General features: G+C 44.4%; 1 protein-coding gene across 1 annotated transcript in view; it reads left to right on the forward strand.

The window, feature by feature from the left end:
- Nucleotides 1-14,294, forward strand: part of LOC102999025 (sterol 26-hydroxylase, mitochondrial) — a 46,923-nt gene extending 32,629 nt beyond the window's left edge. Inside the window, exons 2-9 of the mRNA XM_007187934.2 lie at nt 7,702-7,892; nt 11,631-11,830; nt 11,955-12,152; nt 12,305-12,477; nt 13,081-13,247; nt 13,453-13,534; nt 13,615-13,827; nt 13,965-14,294. Coding sequence (XP_007187996.1) covers nt 7,702-7,892; nt 11,631-11,830; nt 11,955-12,152; nt 12,305-12,477; nt 13,081-13,247; nt 13,453-13,534; nt 13,615-13,827; nt 13,965-14,084 — 1,344 coding nt within the window. The 3' untranslated portion in view covers nt 14,085-14,294. The remainder of the gene's footprint in view (nt 1-7,701; nt 7,893-11,630; nt 11,831-11,954; nt 12,153-12,304; nt 12,478-13,080; nt 13,248-13,452; nt 13,535-13,614; nt 13,828-13,964) is intronic.
- Nucleotides 14,295-18,537: the final 4,243 nt, after the last annotated feature.

The following is an 18,537-nucleotide window of genomic DNA, read 5'->3' on the forward strand; positions in this document are numbered from 1 at the left end:
TGAGATGATCATATGGTTTTTCTTCTTCAATTTGTTAATATGGTGTATCACATTGATTGATTTGCATATATTGAGGAATCCTTGCATCCCTGGGATAAATCCCACTTGATCATGATGTATGATCCTTTTAATGTGTTGTTGGATTCTGTTTGCTAGTATTTTGTTGAGGATTTTTGCATCTATGTTCATCAGTGGTATTGGTCTGTAATTTTCTTTTTTTGTAGAATCTTTGTCTGGTATCAGGGTGATGGTGGCCTCATAGAATGAGTTTGGGAGTGTTCCTTCCTCTGCAACTTTTTGGAAGAGTTTGAGAAGGATGGGTGTTAGCTCTTCTCTAAATGGTAGAATTCACCTGTGAAGGCATCTGGTCCTGGACTTTTGTTTGTTGCAAGATTTTTAATCACAGTTTCAATTTCATTACTTGTGATTGATCTGTTCCTATTTTCTATTTCTTCCTGGTTCAGTCTTGGAAGGTTGTGCTTTTCTAAGAATTTGTCCATTTCTTCCAGGTTGTCCATTTTATTTGCATAGAGTTGCTTGTAGTAATATCTCATGATTCTTTGTGTTTCTGCACTGTCAGTTGTTACTTCTCCTTTTTCATTTCTAATTCTGTTGATTTGAGTCTTCTCCCTTTTTTTCTTAATGAGTCTGGCTAGTGCTTTATCAATTTTGTTTATCTTCTCAAAGAACCAGCTTTTAGTTGTATTGATCTTTGCTATTGTTTCCTTCATTTCTTTTTCATTTATTTCTGCTCTGATATTTATGATTTCTTTCCTTCTACTAACTTTGGGTTTTGTTTGTTCTTCTTTCTCTAGTTCCCTTAGATGTAATGTTAGATTGTTTATTTGACATTTTTTTTGTTTCTTGAAGTAAACTTGTATTGCTATAAACTTCCCTCTTAGAATTGCTTTTGCTGCATACCATAGGTTTTGGATCGTCGTGTTTTCATTGTCATTTGTCTCTAGGTATTTTTTGATTTCCTCTTTGATTTCTTCAGTGATCTCTTGGTTATTTAGTAATGTATTGTTTAGCCTCCATGTGTTTGTGTTTTTTACGGTTTTTTCCCCTGTAACTGATTTCTAATCTCATAGTGTTGTGGTCAGAAAAGATGCTTGATATGATTTCAGTTTTCTTAAATTTACTGAGGCTTGATTTGTGAACCAAGATGTGATCTATCCTGCAGAATATTCTGTTTGCACTTGAGAAGAAAGCGGTATCTGCTGTTTTTGGATGGAATGTTCTATAAAATATCAATTAAATCTATCTGTTCTATTGTGTCATTTAAAGCTTGTGTTTCCTTATTAATTTTCTGTATGGATGATCTGTCCATTGGTGAATGTGAGGTGTTAAAGTCCCCCACTATTACTGTGTTACTGTTGATTCCCTCTTGTATAGCTGTTAGCAGTTGCCTTATGTATTGAGGTGCTCCTATGTTGGGTGCATATATATTTATAATTGTTTTATCTTCTTGGATTGATCCCTTGATCATTATGTAGAGTCCTTCCAACATTCTTTATTTTAAAGTCTATTTTATTTGATATGAGTATTCCTACTCCAACTTTCTTTTGATTTTCATTTGCATGGAATATCTTTTTCCATCCCCTCACTTTCAGTCTGTATGTGTCCCTAGGTCTGAAGTGGGTCCCTTGTAGACAGCATATATATGGGTATTGTTTTTGTAACCATTCAGTGAGCCTGTGTCTTTTGGTTGGAGCATTTAATCCATTCAAGTTTAAGGTAATTATTGATATGTATGTTCCTATTACCATTTTCTTAATTGTTATGGGTTTGTTTTTGTAGGTCCTTTTCTTCTCTTGTGTTTCCCACTTAGAGAAGTTCCTTTAGCATTTGTTGTAGAGCTGGTTTGGTGGTGCTGAATTCTCTTAGCTTTTGCTTGTCTGTAAAGCTTTTGATTTCTCCGTTGAATCTGAATGAGATCCTTGCTGGGTAGAGTAATCTTGGTTTTAGGTTCTTCCCTTTCATCACTTTAAATATGTCATACCAGTCCCTTCTGGCTTGCAGAGTTTCTGCTGAGAAATCAGCTGTTAACCTTATGGGAGTTCCCTTGTATGTTATTTGTAGTTTTTCCCTTGTTGCTTTCAATAATTTTTCTTTGTCTTTAATTTTTGTCAGTTTGATTACTATGTGTCTCTGCGTGTTTCTCCTCGGGTTTATCCTGCCTGGGACTGTCTGCGCTTCCTGGTCTTGGGTGGCTATTTCCTTTCCCATATTAGGGAAGTTTTCAACTATAATCTCTTCAAATATTTTCTCATGTCCTTTCTCTCTCTCTTCTCCTCCTGGGACCCCTATAATGCAAATGTTGTTGCATTTAATGTTGTCCCAGGGGTCTCTTAGGCTGTCTTCATTTCTTTTCATTCTTTTTTCTTTATTCTGTTCCACAGCAATGAATTCCACCATTCTGTCTTCCAGGTCACTTATCCGGTCTTCTGCCTCAGTTATTCTGCTATTGATTCCTTCTAGTATATTTTTCATTGCAGTTATTGTGTTGTTCATCTCTGTTTGTTCTTTAATTCTTCTAGGTCTTTGTTAAACATTTCTTGCATCTTCTTGATCTTTGCCTCCATTCTTTTTCCGAGGTCCTGTGTCATCTTCACTATCATTATTCTGAATTCTTTTTCTGGAAGGTTGCCTATCTCCACTTCATTTAGTTGTTTTTCTGGGGTTTTATTTTGTCCCTTCATCTGGTGCATAGCCCTCTGCCTTTTCATCTTGTCTGTCTCTCTGTGAATATGCTTTTTGTTCCACAGGCTGCAGGATTGTAGTTCTTCTTGCTTCTGCTGTTTACCCTCTGGTGGATGAGGCTATCTAAAAGGCTTGTGCAAGTTTCCTGATGGGAGGGGCTGGTGGTGGGTAGAGCTGGGTGTTGCTCTGGTGGGCAGAGCTCAGTAAAACTTTAATCTGCTTGTCTGCTGATGAGTGGGACTGGGTTCCTTCCCTTTTGGTTGTTTGGCCTGAGGTGACCCAGCACTGGAGCCTACAGGCTCTTTGGTGGGGCGAATGGTGGACTCCGGGAGGGCCCACTCCAAGGAGTACTTCCCAGAACTTCTGCTGCCAGTGTCCTTGTCCTCAGGGTGAGCCACATCCACCCACCCCCCGCCCCCGCCTCTGCAGGAGACCCTCCAACCCTAGCAGGTAGGTATGGTTCAGTTTCCTATGGGGTCACTGCTCCTTCCCCTGGGTCCCAATGCGCACACTACTTTGTGGGTGCCCTCCAAGAGTGGAGTCTCTGTTTCCCCCAGTCCTGTCAAAGTCCTGCAATCAAATCCCGCTAGCCTTCAAAGTCTGATTCTCTAAGAATTCCTCCTCCCATTGCCGGACCCCCAGGTTGAGAAGCCTGATGTGGGGCTCAGAACCTTCACTCCAGTGGGTGGACTTCTGTGGTATAAGTGTTCTCCAGTTTGTGAGTCACCAACCCAGCAGTTATGGGATTTGATTTTATTGTGATTGCACCCCTCCTACCACCTCACTGCGGCTTCTCCTTTGTCTTTGGACGTGGGGTATCTTTTTTGGTGAGTTCCAGTGTCTTCCTGTCGATGATTGTTCAGCAGTTAGTTGTGATACTGGTGCTCTCTCAAGAGGGAGTGAGCACGCACCCTTCTACTCTGCCATCTTGAACCAATCTCCCCAGGGCCCCACTCTTATTTAATCTTAATTACTTTCTTAGATGCTTCCTCTCTAAATACAGCCACACTGAAGGTTAGAGCTTCAACACATGAATTTGGGGGAGGTGCAACACTCAGTCCATAAAAGATGCTATTGTAATTATATATTAGAACTCTTCTCTTAATTTCCTTTTGAGATTTTCCTTCAGCCTTTTAAAATTAATGCCTACCCCAGTGGAGCCACTGTTACCAGTTTCCTATGTATCCTCTTCCCTGCTTCTTTTCTGTCTCTGTCTCATAATCTTTGTATTATCTGCAACTTGTTTTTCTTCCACTTGATTCACTGGCAACTGCTAAATATTTATTGAGTGTCTATAATGTGTTTAGCAGTGTGTTAAGCAGTATGGGAAGTATAAAGAAGTATGACAAGGTTCCTGCCCTTAAAGATTTTCAATCTAGTTGAAGAGACAAGACATGTACAAAATAATTAGGGAATAGTTTATAAGCATATGTAATCAAGTTCTCAACTGTGTGGCTCATGCCCTAGGATGTAAATAAACTAAGAGTAGGTCACAGCAGTATCCCCAGCCCCGAGATCAGTATAGGAGGAATAGAATATGAGCTCAATAAATGAATGTTGGATGAATTTAACGCTGTCGGTCTTTGGAATCTCACCTGGCAGAGGCTAGCCCTCCCATTCATCTTGGAAGATGATCCCTAGGGAACTCTGTTCTGCAAAGGGGCACTTAGCACCTATCTGAGAACCTTGGGGCTCTCTAACTGGTTCAGGTTACAGCCTAGTGGTAGGCTCACAGACATAGCACACATCTCTCAGCAAGTGTTCTGGTGTCTTTCTAAAATAAGTTCTTACATAAATAGATCCTTGTTAAGTTCCACCGAGTAAACTGAGAAGAGGAGTATGAAGGAAGAGGGAAGAAAGCATGGCCTAGGCATGGGGGGAAATGTCCCAGAAACTTCCAAACTGACAGCCAGGAAGTGGTGCCAGAGGCTTTGGATTCCAGGCAAGAAGCTGGTGCCCAAGGAAAGGTTATTGATCTAGTCCTTTAAAACATGATTTTTTTCTCCGATTCTAAGATCAAGGTAGAAAACTTGAAAAACAAATCACAGTATAAAGAAGAAAGTAAACTATCTATAAACCATGACTCAGAGATAACCATTGTTTGCATCATTATTAAAACATTGCATGTAATTTTACTTGAGCTTAACAGAAGGAAAAGAAACCGAACTTCAGATAAATATTTCTTCAAAGTGAGATATTATTTCTTAAAAGGAGTCTTCTAAGATTAAAGAATTAAGAGACATTTTAAGAGGTTGGGGTTGTTACAGAAGTTCTCAAGCTGGGGTGATTTTGCCCCCACCCCCAGGACATTTTGGCAATGTCTAGAGACGTTTTTGGTTGTCACAGCTTGGTGTGGGGTTGCTGCTGGGGTACAGTGTAGGGGTGCTGCTAAACATTCTACAATACACAGGACAGTCTGCCACAGCAAAGAATCATCTAGCCCCAGATGTCAGCAGTGCCGTGAGAAACCCTGGGTTACAGCAGAGTTGTGGTGGGTTTAAGCAGCACATTTTTAAAAAAATATTTATTTGTTTATTATTTATTTATTTTGGCTGCATCGGGTCTTAGTTGCGGCATGCGGACTTCTTAGTTGTGGCATGAGAACTCTTAGTTGCAGCATGCATGCGGGATCTAGTTCCCTGACTTAGGGATCACACCCGGGTCCCCTGCATTGGGAGTGCAGAGTCTTACCCACTGGACCGCCAGGGAAGTCCCTTAAGCAGTACATATTTTTAAAGAGCCTAAGTTTGTTTTCAGTTAGTAAGGCACAGTCAGCTTTCTCGGGGATCAGTGGAGTAAGCAGTTGTGCGCATGGCCTCCAGCCAGGTGGTCTGAGTTTGAACCCTGGCTCTGCCACTTACTGGCAAAGTGACCTCGGGCAACCTCTTTGGGCCTCAGTTTCCTCATCTGCAAAACTGTGGTAATGTTACACCTACCTCATGCAGCTGTAGTGAGGGCTGAATGAGCTAATATAAGCAAAGTGCTTGGAACAGTGTCTAGTTTATGCTAAGCTCCACAGAATTATTATTATTATTATATTAATATCTTAAACCAAACTAGAAACACAACTTAAGCTTACTTTTAGGTTAATTCTCCTAAGGAATTTAGTAGAGAAAAATAGACATATAAGTATTCTTTTCTAATGGAACCCTTAAGAAAAATAAACAAAATGAGTGCAGCGAGGGGCCAATTATAAATCTAAAGAGTATATAATACATGAATTCAGAGGTTCAGCAAGTCTTTCCTGCTTTCTGGAATTACTTGATCAATGGCAGGTGACTTATTGCTTCAGAAAACACTTTTTTTCCCCCTTTAGATTAAAAAGTTTGAATACATTCTCATAGTTCAAAACTCAAAACAATATACCAGTAAAACGTCACACAGTCTCACTCTCACTGCTGTCCTCCCCACTCTCCCGTAGGTAACCACTTTAATTCATTTCTGATGTATCAGTCCAGTGTTTCTCTACGAAAGCAAATGCAAATGCTATGTATTCTTATATAGCTCCCCACGTTTTTCCATTCAACAATCTATCTTGGCTATCTATCTATCTTTCCATATTACAATCTATCTTTCATGTTAGCACACAAGGAGCTGCTTCATCCTCTTTTAAGGTGATATAGTATTCCATTATGAAGATGACCCACACTTTGCTTATAAATGTTTTGTAATTATTAATAAATGTTAACAAATTGTTCTCCATGTAGGGTTGTGTCATGTTAGACTCCCACTGGCAATGTCTGAATATGCTTATTTTCCTCCAGGTATCACAGTAGTTTTCAGACAATTAACCATTCAAAATCGTACCACACTGGCAGGTATTACTGGGAGGTAGAAGTGGGAAACAAGACTAAATGGACGTTGGGGGTTTGTCAAGGCTGTCTTCCTGGGAACAGGCAGAATCAGCCATTAGTTCAGGGTGGATTCTGAGCAATTGGGTAATATATGAAGGGCAATCAGGTTGCACTGGTCCTGGGAGAATCCCGTATTTAATGCTGACAGTAAGACCCAGTAAAATTGCTGTTTTTATGGACTATGAGTTCTATAATTTGAATAATAGATCTCTTCTCCATAATTTTAATGTTTCTTTTATAGAAGCCTTTTGGCCTAATTTCAATACTGAAACAGATCTGATCCTCTTAAAACTTATTCAGTAAAGAGATGAAGTACTTGGGAGACCACTATGTTTCATTTTCTTTCAGTTTGTAGGTATAACTTAGCCAGTAAATTTAATCTTAGTATTTCTGGATTCTTTTTAAGTTTTACCCCCACCAAAACCCAAAATACATTATTTTCTCCCTTATTTTCAACAACTATAAAAACATCATTGCAATGTCAATTTCATAGATGCTATGGGTCTCAACTGTCAAGTGCTGTAGAAATTCTAAGATAAAATATTTGAGAATTGCATTCCTTAACATAGCTAATAAAATTTTTTATTAAAAAAATTCATACCACATAGTTTACTTCATATTTACATCTTGACTTTCTCATTCAGCTTCTGTTTTTCTTGGAGTTTCTAACTGTGTTTCTTTTTTCTTGTTGGTTACATGAGATATTTATCTTCATCTCCTTGACAGCAAGCTGCAGGAGATTTAAATGCTTCTATGAAGGAGTCGTAGACATTCTACTATACCTCACTAAAGGGCCCAGTTTCCCCAAAACCCTGGACCCCAAATATCTATACCTCAACATGCCCCAGTTTGCCAGGTATCCCATTTTTCCAAAATTTCATTCCTCCAAGACCTCAGTTCCGCCAGTTCCACCAGATACTCTTTGCTCTCAATATTCTAACTTCTGTGTAACCTTTTTTTTTTCTTTTCCAGTGTTCTCCTTTCGAGACTACAGGCCATCCCAGCACCTACCTCCTACACAATGTGCTTTTGCCCAGCTCCATTGCTCTGGTGTGGCCGTAAGACACTCCCTTATCCTGCTTCCTCTCCAGGAAGTGCCTGCCTAGCTAGGCCATGGTTATTCAGCTTTGGTTGAACTCCACAGGTGCTGAACAAGGCCAAGTATGGTCCAATATGGATAAACCGCTTAGGGCCTCTGATCCATGTGAACCTGGCCAGTGCCCCACTCCTGGAGCAAGTGATGCGCCAAGAGGGCAAGTACCCAGTACGGAACGACATGGAGCTGTGGAAGGAGCACCGGGACCAGCAGGGCCTGACCTATGGGCCCTTCACCACGTGAGCTGGGGCCTGAGGGACCGGAACAGGCCCCCAGGGGGCCAGGCCCAAGGACAGTGGCACTGGGCAGCCAGTGGATAATGGGCAGGGTAGGATCTCCCTGTGTCCTCTGAGCCTGAAACTCGTCTAGAAAGTGGTGGTTGGGTTGGGCTGAAGCCCATGGACCATTCATTGGCTTTTCCACTGATGTATCATATGACTATGAACAAATGAATAATTTCCCCTTCCTTGGGCTTATGTTTCTCATGTGTAAAATGGGAAGCTTGGATTAGAGGTTCTCCAAGATATCTCTAAGACCTTTCAAGCTCCATTATTCTATATTATGGTTGAAAACATACCGACTCAAATCATAACGGGACATATTTACTTGTAGTTGAAAAAAACATCATCACCATACTAGTTGGGAGGGCTCAATTTAATTTAAAAAATATTTTCCAAGTTATGTATTATGTGCTTGTTGTTGGTTATAACTTTCATGGATGCTCTCCACTCACAGAGATAGATGTAGGTTTTAGCCTTAAAGTTATACCTAGAAAAGTTAAGATTATTTTGGCAGTGACAAACTGAAAGATGGGCTGAGTATATTATATATGCATTTATCAATTAAGGTAAATAATTGAGAATCATTGGTGATTCCCAGTGCCACAGCTTGCAATTGGATATATTACAGGCTTCTTTTTACTATAGTATGTTAAAAGAGCTCCAAAAACAATGACTGGCTCTTTATTTTCCCTAGTTGCTTGACATCCATGTTTTTTAAAGTCATTTTTTAAGGGATTGAAGTTGATCCTGGTGGTGGAAGTAGTAGCAGCAACACTGATGATAACTAAGTATGTGTTTAGAACATGCCAGGCATCAGGCTAGTCTCTTTACATTTATTATTTCATTTTATCTTCACAACAAACCCATGAAGTAGATAGTATTATTATCCCCATTTTATAGATGAAGAAACTGAGGCCTAGAAGGGTTTTTGCACCACTTGCCAGAAGTGACACAACTAGTGAGTAGTGGAATAGATCTCTCTGATTCTGGAATGCAAGGACCTACTGCCATGACATGTTTGGAAAGGAAACGGACTGGTTGGAAGGTTCATTTTATCTGTCTTTTTTTTTTTTTTTTTTTTTTATAAATTTATTATTTATTTTTGGCTGTGTTGGGTCTTCATTTCTGTGCGAGGGCTTTCTCTAGTTGGGGCAAGCGGGGGCCACTCTTCATCGCGGTGCGCGGGCCTCTCACTATCGCGGCCTCTCTTGTTGCGGAGCACAGGCTCCAGACGCGCAGGCTCAGTAGTTGTGGCTTACGGGCCCAGCTGCTCCACGGCATGTGGGATCTTCCCAGACCAGGGTTCGAACCCGTGTCCCCTGCATTGGCAGGCAGATTCTCAACCACTGCGCCACCAGGGAAGCCCCCCATTTTATCTGTCTTTGATGCGTATACATTCATTCTGTCATTGCATGTCTTTCTTTCTTTATTCCTGGTTCCTTCACAGGTGGGTGGTTTCAGAGCTTAATTTCTGGGCCCTTTTTTCAAGGTTCTGGGAAGAGAATAGAGAATGTTCTTCAAGAGCTCTTTAACCTGATGTCTGACCCTGAAGGCAAGATTTGTGTCTCAGGTATGCTCTACAATATTTGAGACCCAAATCTTGCCAAGGGAGTAAATCCTGGAAGTTAATTTTTTATGGTGACAGATGGTAACTAGTCTTATTGTGGTGATCATCTTGCAATGTATACAGATATCAAATCATTATATTGTACACCCGAAACCAATATAATGTTATATGTCAATTATACCTCAATAATAATAGTAAAAAACATTTGGGTCTCAGTTTTTCACAGGTCAGGCCATCATTGGACTTGATTGTTCAGATTTAGAACTGAAGCTAAACATGATATATACCCCTTTGTGATCTATTTACAACTGTTTACTCTAAAGCCAGTTTCCTAAATATGTTATACCATATATGTCTTTAAAAGCTATTTTGCGAACCTGTGATAAGCTTTTTTGTTTTAACATATATATTTTTAAAATCTCATTTTTTGAATGAGCATCGTTTCCCCAAGAAATATTTTAACAACCACAGAAAGTTTCCGATTTAAGTCCTGCAAATCTGATTCCTCCTGTTGGGAGAGTTTTACTCTTGGAGAAGCACCTAAAACCTGAAGTTCCAATAAATAAGTCTATTCTGGTTTTTATTTCCTTTCCAACAACACTTTTAGTTTATCTTTTTTTTTCATAAATTTATTTTATTTTATATATTTTTGGCTGCGTTGGGTCTTTGTTGCTGCACGCGGGCTTTCTCTAGTTGCAGCGAGCGGGGCTACTCTTTGTTGCGGTGCGCAGGCTTCTCATTGTGGTGGCTTCTCTTGTTGTGGAGCATGGGCTCTAGGCTCGCGGGCTCAGTAGTTGTGGCGCTCGGGCTTAGTTGCTCCACGGCATGTGGGATCTTCCCAGACCAGGGATCTAACCCGTGTCCCCTGCATTGGCAGGTGGATTCTTAACCACTGCACCACCAGGGAAGTCCCTAGTTTATGTTTTTGCAGGTTTTCCCCAACATAATAAAGAAAACTGCTGGGGTTTGAGGTTCATTTATTTATTTATTTAGCTTGTTTTTTGGGGTTCATTTAAATAAAAATATATTTTAAAAATTTATTGAAGTGTAGTTGACTTATACTTCAAAATAAAAAACCTGATTTTTGCTTTCAGACTTTTTAAATGTTTTTCTTTTTAAAATACCTTATTGGTTTTTAAAATTCAAAAGTAATACTTATTGGAAAAATTCCATCCCATCCTCCTAAGTAACTCTGATCAGTAGTTTGGTGTGTATTCTTCTTCCCTACTTTGTGTTGAAACATGCAAATATGCATGTGGATATGTAGGATTTCCTCTCTTCCTCTTAAAATTGTACCATATTGTACTTATTACTCTGCAACTGGCTTTTTAAAAATTGACCCCTACCCAGCTTGCTTAGGAAAGGTAACAGGTTTGGGGGACAGCTGAGGGTGGCAGCAGCCCCTGAATATTAAGCTCCTGTATGGGAAGCATGTTTCCACCCACATGAACATCCCTGCCTACCCAGGGTGAGGACCCAACCACCTACTGGATGGCTATGGCAAGAGAGCCTGGAGATCAGCCTGGTAGCTCTCTCTGTCCCCTTGGCCTACGGAGCTAAGCAGAGCACAAAGGTCCAGAATCTGAGCACCCCAAGAACCCTAATTTGCTCCTCTTTTATTCGTCATCCTCCACACACAGGGACTGGAACCACCATAGCTCCGTAGCTCATTTCACGTACAGAAGATTCTGGAGTTGTATCATCCTAAGATAATCACAGTAAACATTCATTAAGCATTCACCATTTGCCAGACACTGATCTGAGCACATTATTTATCCTGCTAAGATAGGCACTCTTATTATTCCCATTTTACAGAAGGGGAAACCGAGGCACAGAGGAGTTAAGTCACCTGCCTAAGGTCACTCAGCCAGTCATCATCTGACCTGTGATTTGACCCTAGACAGACTGATTCCAGATGCCCACCTTAACTACTTCCTTTATGCTGTTAGTGAGATTCCGAAGTTTTGTGATTCGAAGATTCTGTTATTTGAAAGTTTGTGATTCTTTAATTCTAGGTCTAGGAGTCTGAGATTTTCCTCGAGTCCATAGGGGTCTCAGGGTGGGAAGATACCATCTAATCCAATCCCCACCAGATACTTACATTGGTGTCTCTCCTCCATTCTCTACAGGGAAGGACAGCAGTGGTACCGGCTCCGCCAGGCTCTGAACCAGCGGTTGCTGAAGCCAGCTGAGGCTGCGCTCTACACAGATGCTCTGAATGAGGTGATTGAGGACTTCATGACTCGACTGAACCAGCAGCGGGCAGAGAGCGCCTCGGGGGACCATGTGCCCGACATCGCTCACCATTTCTACTTCTTTGCCTTGGAAGGTACCCTTGTGGGGAGAGGGGCTGGGTGGGCGTGAGTCGGGTAGGTTGTGCTCTCCTCCTCGAAGCCCCCTGGACTCGGTGTGCCGTGGCCCTGCCTCCTGTGACGGCCCCTGTGCACCGCCAGCTGTTTGCTACGTCCTGTTTGAGAAACGTATTGGCTGCCTGGAGCGCTCCATCCCCCAGGACACCAAGACCTTCGTCAGATCTGTCGGGCTCATGTTCCAGAACTCACTGTACGCCACCTTCCTCCCCAAGTGGACTCGGTCCCTGCTGCCCTTCTGGAGGCGGTATCTGGATGGCTGGAACACCATCTTCTCTTTTGGTGAGGAGTCCAGGGAAGGAAGTTGGGGCGTGGGTCCCAGGGCCTGTGCGGTAACAGCCCCCTCAGGACCCTCTCCCGGGATCTCCTCTCTTGGTCCTTGGGAGAGCAGGACTTTTGACCTCATCCTCCCCTGTTCTCCATTGTCCTCACAGGGAAGAAGCTGATTGATCAGAAATTAGAGGAGATAGAGGCCCAACTTCAGACAGGGGGCCCAGAGAAGGCCCAGATATCTGGTTACCTGCACTTCCTGCTGACCAGCGGACAGCTCAGTCCTCGTGACGCCGAGGGCAGCCTGCCTGAGCTGCTCATGGCTGGAGTGGACACGGTGCGTGAGAGAGGCAGGCGAGGAGACTAGGGCCTCCCAGCTCCCATCCTGAGCCGATTCCCCACTCTACCCCACCTGAGCCTGACCTTCGTCAGGCACCCGCTTCTCTTTCCGTAACGTGGATGTAGAGCTGGAAGGAAAACAGGGGTGTCATTCAGCCTGGTGGAGGCGGGCAGGGAGTGGCCCTTGTGTAAGAGGGATTCCCTAACCCCCTGGAGCCTCTCTCAGACAGCTGGGAAGTTTCATGTCACATCTAACCCACTCCCTCGTGCTGTCAGCTAAGCACAGAGTTGAAGAGCTTGCCCACAGCACCTTCTGAGTAGGACCTCTTTCCTGTCCTTTCGTCACGTTGAATTTCTCTGTCACGGTCTTCTCTGCTGTTACAGTGCGGTTCTCCATCATATTGGTGCTTAGCCCACTGTGAAGTCACGTGGAGCGTGAAGGGAGAGCCCCATGAACCCCTGAGTCTAATCCTGCCACACTCGTGGCAAATTGATTTTTCTCCCACATTTTGCACGCATGCACTCACACAGCCTCCCACCACCTTAACTGGCCTCTTTCTTAGAAATCTTTCCTCACTTCATCTCTTACTCTACCTCCCAGACGTCCAACACGCTGACGTGGGCCCTGTACCATCTTTCAAAGAACCCAGAGATCCAGGCGGCCCTGCATGAGGAAGTGGTGGGCATGGTGCCCGCCGGGCAGGTGCCCCAGCACAAGGACTTTGCCCACATGCCCCTGCTCAAAGCTGTGCTTAAGGAGACCCTGCGGTAGGATGCTGTCCCCGGGAGCAAGGGTCTGTGTGTGGACGAGGACTCAGAGACAGGACTGGGAGTGGGGGCTGGTGGGCTGCGGCCAGGGCCAGGGATGAGATGGGAAGAGGGGCCTGGGGGACCAGAGGGGTGTGGCCGAGGGGGTGGGCACTCTGCCCCTCCCTGGATCCAGAGGCAGATCTGCACTTTCTTTTACCTGCAGCCTCTATCCTGTGGTCCCCGTGAACTCCCGGGTCATCACGGACAAGGAAATTGAAGTTGGTGGCTTCCTCTTCCCCAAGAATGTGAGTAGGGCTAGAGAGCCAGGGTTCCCAGGGGGACCCTGCAGCCCTCTGCTGATGTGCTACCCATTCTTTGTCTGCAGACCCAGTTTGTGTTCTGCCACTATGTGGTGTCCCGGGACCCTTGCATCTTCCCTGAGCCGGACAGCTTCCAGCCCCAACGTTGGCTGAGGAAGAAGCAGCCTGATGCCCTCAGGGCCCAACACCCATTTGGCTCTGTGCCCTTTGGTTACGGGGTTCGGGCTTGCCTGGGCCGCAGGATTGCAGAGCTGGAGATGCAGCTGCTGCTGACAAGGGTGAGTGGGGAGAGGCAGGAGGGCTGTGCGGGCCAGGGGTGCTGAGGGAGGTGGGAGGCACGGGGTGGGAGCATGCGGAGGAGGGCGGTGGATGGAGGTCACAGACTCTAATCGCCCGTGTGCCTTTTACTTCCCAGCTGATCCAGCAGTACGAGGTGGCCCTGGCCCCTGAGACGGGGGAGGTGACAAGTGTGGCTCGAATCGTGCTCGTTCCCAATAAGAAGGTGGGCCTGCGTTTCCTGCAGAGACAGAGCTGAGCCCCCTTCCCACCCTCCCTGGCACATGAAGAAGGAGAGGAAGGGGCTGCCAGGTGCCAGAGGTTGGAGAAACTCAGTGTACTTCCTGTAGAACCCTGAGCTTTTGCCACTTTCATCATTTTGAGCATCTCCCTCTCAGATAAAAAGCCACCTCCATGGCACATTGCTAACCTTGGGGAAAATATAGAATAAAGGGGTTTTTATTCATAATTGGAGACCTTTGTGATTCTTTTTGACAACCCAGCATCTGAACCTCTTTCTGTGTTTGGGGAACACCCTCTCGCCACTTAGGAAACCTGGTGGGAGGCAGAACTGCCTCCCTTCATGGAAGCTGAGAATGCCGTATGCTTTCCCAGACCTCACAGAGAAGCCTTAGCTTCACCTGGCATTGGCTGAGGCCCTGCCCAAGTAGAAGCTGCAGAGCCATTCCCCAGGCACCGAGACGACACCCTCTTTTGAATAGAAAGTGCTTAGATACAGACAGTGACATGCTATAAAAATGGTCGGAAGGGCTCTAGGCCAGGCCTACAGGAGTGACTCTAGGGACACCACTGGGGGGCTGATCAGTCTGGAAAGCCCTGTGTTGGCCACACTCAGGAGGATGAGAGTTGGGAAGCTCTCACTACAACTATTGGTCCCAGAGCTACTCCATGTCCCCCAGGTCTATGCTGACTAAAGAAAAAATGAAAAGATGCCCCCTCCTCCCAACTACCCCGACAACAGAAAGAACAGGAGCAGCAGAGGGTGGTCTCTGTCTTACGACCACCTTCCAAATCTCTCACGTACAACTGAGAGGTGGAGCTAAGTCCCACCTGGAACTCTAGCTTCAAGAGAGTCTGGGGATTGTAGTTTTTAACTTTCCAGCCTCTTCAGTACAGGAAGCCAACAAGAAGGAAAGTGGGTTGGCATCGAGATCCAGTGTACCACAACACCAGCCTGAAAAGTCAACAAATCCCAGCCTCAAGGAGGCCCAGCCCCAGTGGGAAATTTCTGCTGAGTCATAGAGAACTAAAGTAGGATTTCTTCTGTCTGTGGGGATTTGAGTTTGAGCCTATTAAAAAAATCACGTCATTGCCCTGATTAAAATCCTTCCATGGCTCCCCTCAGTCCTGAGGCAAAGTCCTAAGTGGCTTAGAAGACTCGTTTTCTGGCTCCCTGCCCTCCACACTCCCCTATCCCCCCTCCACCCTTCCACAGCTGAGCCCACATTCCTTGTATTTCCCTGAGCACGTTATGCTCTTCCCGGCCTCAATACTTTGTACTTAATGTCTGCTGTCCTTGGAACACCCTCTTCACCAACTGGCCTGTCGTCTCACAGAACTTGCTCTTCCTCAAGACTCAGCTCAAATGTCACCGCCTCTGCAAAGCCTTCCCTGACCTCTCTGGGTGAGCGCGAGCACTTCCTCTCGTGCCCTCCCCTGTCTCCTAGAACCGAGCGCTCAGCCTGTTCACCGTGTCGTAGGCCCGACTGTCTCCCCAGCCAGCTGGGAACCCCCCGGAGGGCATAATCCCAATGTCTAACTCTGTGTCTAGCACAGAGTTAATAAAGGTAATGCATACATGTTTGTTGAATGAGACTGGAATAGGAGGAAGGGAAGGGAAGGAGAGGGGGAAGATACAGAGCTTTCCATATTGAGAAGAGAAACCTGGAGGGAATTGGGCACGATGCCTGATTATAAGGCCACGGCTCTCGAACCCACCTGTGCAGGGGTTCACTGTAAGAGCTCTTTATAAATGTAGAGGACGGGGGCTGGGCACCAAGGGTGCTAGGATGTCTGTCACAGAGTCAACCAGGGCAGACTGCTGCCTTTCCCAGCGTGCTGCTCCTCAGACCACCAAGGGTCAGCTGCCCAAGCCATGTGAACGCCTCAGTGCTGGCACGTTGGGTGGTGGGAAGTCTGTGTGATGTGGCTTGGGATTGAGGTTTTGTAGAGCTGTCCAAGAGTGTCAGTGTCCATGGTCTGCAGCTCAGTTTATGAATTTATAGGCTAATCTCACATCAAAATCTGTGAAGATCTTGTATATCCATAGGCTAGAATATTATTCAGCCATAAAAAACGAATGAAGTACTGAGTCATGCTACATCATGGATGAACCTTGAAAACATTATGTTAATGAAGGAAACCAGACACAAAAGACCACATCTTGTATGATTCCACTGACATGAAATATCCGGAATAGGCAAACCCACAGAGACAGAAAGTAAGTTAGTGGTTGCCGGGAGAATGGGGAGTGATTTTCAATGGATATGCAGTTTCTTTGGGATGACAAGTGTGTTCTGGAATTAGTGGTGATGGTTGCACAACTTTGTGAATATACTAAATACCACTGAATTATACACACTGAAAGAGTGAATTTTATGGTATGTGAGTTATATCTCAATTTTAAAAATCTATGAAGATCAGTTTGGTAAGATTATTGTAGAAATAGCTGCCAATGGAAGCCATACCTCCAGAGGCGCCACAGGAAACTGTGAAGCAGCAGTGCCCTGCTGTGCATCTGCAGGGCCTAAAATCCAGTCTCTAATCAGAAATCAGCAATGCAGAACCGAAACAAGAGCACAGAGGACTGGTGAAGCAATGATGTCCTTGTGAGGATTAATCAAAGAGCAGGCTATATCCCCTTACGTTTTGATGAGGTGTAGCCACAACCTCAGAGGCTCCCCACCAAAAGTGACAAGCGGCAAGTTGTGTTCTAAAAGATATAAGAGCCGAAGAGTTATTAACGCAGCTATGAAACCTTGCCCAGAGGTTGCTACTGGAAAGCCCACAGACACAGCTCTGGGAAGAAAAGAGTCAAAGACTCCTACTCAAAACAGAGAAAAGGGACTTCCCTGGTGGTGCAGTGGGTAAGAATCCGCCTGCCAATGCAGGGGACACAGGTTCGAGCCCTGGCTCGGGAGGATCCCACATGCCGCGGAGCAACTAAGCCCGTGCGCCACAACTACTGAGCCCGTGCTCTAGAGCCCGCGAGCCACAACTACTGAAGCCCGCGCACCTAGAGCCTGTGCGCCTAGAGCCCGTGCTCCGCAACAGAAGCCACCGCAATGAGAAGCCTGTGCACTGCAATGAAGAGTAGCTCCCACTCGCCGCAACTAGAGAAAGCCCGTGCGCAGCAACGAAGAGTCAACACAACCAAAAATAAAATAAATTAAATAAATTGATTTTTAAAAAAACCAGAGAAAAACAAAATACAGCATGGTCAAAGAGGTTTTCTCTTTATACCTGAGGTTCCTTAAAAAAATTTTTAAGATATTTATTGAAATATACCTACAGAAAAACGAATATGCCGTAAGTGTACAGGCAGTTCTTCTGCTTATCTTGGGAGTTGAAAATGGCCTCTGTCAGTTTATTTTCCATCACATTGCCTGGACAAGACATTTAATGTAAATGGAAAAACTTACTTTCTTTGGCAATGATTCATTCAAATACATGTAATAGCTGTAGGACACAATATTGTAAATCAACTATGCTTTAATTTTTTTAAAAAAACCCAAGGTTTAGAAAACACACACACAGATAGCTGCAGGATGGATGTGATGTAATACGTGGGCTCTTTCCCTTGCAACCCTCTCTCTGGAGAGTGAAAGCATCAGCCCTGGTTTGAGGGTTGGCCTAAAGGCCATCAGTGGCCAGTGATGGGGTGCATTTCCAGGGTCTGGGGGCTCAGGAACTCTGGACTGCCCCTGTAAGTCACAGTGCAGGGATGTCACAGTGAGGCTCCCTAATAACCCACCTGACTGTATAAGGAAAGAAGAATAGGATTTAGGATAATCGCAGAAGAGTAGACATTAATTCAGCACAGCAGCTACATCTTTCACTGAAAAGAATGTGTACATCTTGTTACTCCTAATTCCAGCTAATTTGAATTTGTTGGCCAAATTAGGATTCATGTTTCTGGGTACGACTTTGAGAAAACAGCTTGCCTTCTTAAACACTATGCAGCACCCCCGGGAATAAAAATAGAGTATCCAGTGTTTTCTGGCTATCCACATGCTCATGTTTTATAGAACTTTTAGCCCTGAATGTATTTTGGCTTGGTAATATCAGTTTATTTTCAGGTCATTATTTATGACTCCACTTTTTTTCCCCAAACTTAATCACTAGTTTTATTTATGTGTTTCATTGTTTGGTTTTTCTTTCTTTTTTTTTTTTACACCTTTATTGGAGTATAATTGCTTTACAATGGTGTGTTTTAGTTTCTGCTGTATAACAGAGTGAATCCCCTATACGTATACATATAACCTCATATCCCCTCCCTCTTGCGTCTCCCTCCCACCCCTCTAGGTGGTCACAAAGCACCGAGCTGATCTCCCTGTGCTATGCGGCTGCTTCCCACTAGCTATCTGTTTTACATTTGGTAGTGTGTATATGTCAGTGCAACTCTCTCACTTCATCCCATCTTACCCCTCCCCCTCCCCGTGTCCTCAAGTCCATTCTCTACATCTGCGTCT

The sequence above is a fragment of the Balaenoptera acutorostrata genome, chromosome 8 (assembly GCF_949987535.1).
Source record: "Balaenoptera acutorostrata chromosome 8, mBalAcu1.1, whole genome shotgun sequence".
NCBI classification, from domain to species: domain Eukaryota; kingdom Metazoa; phylum Chordata; class Mammalia; order Artiodactyla; family Balaenopteridae; genus Balaenoptera; species Balaenoptera acutorostrata.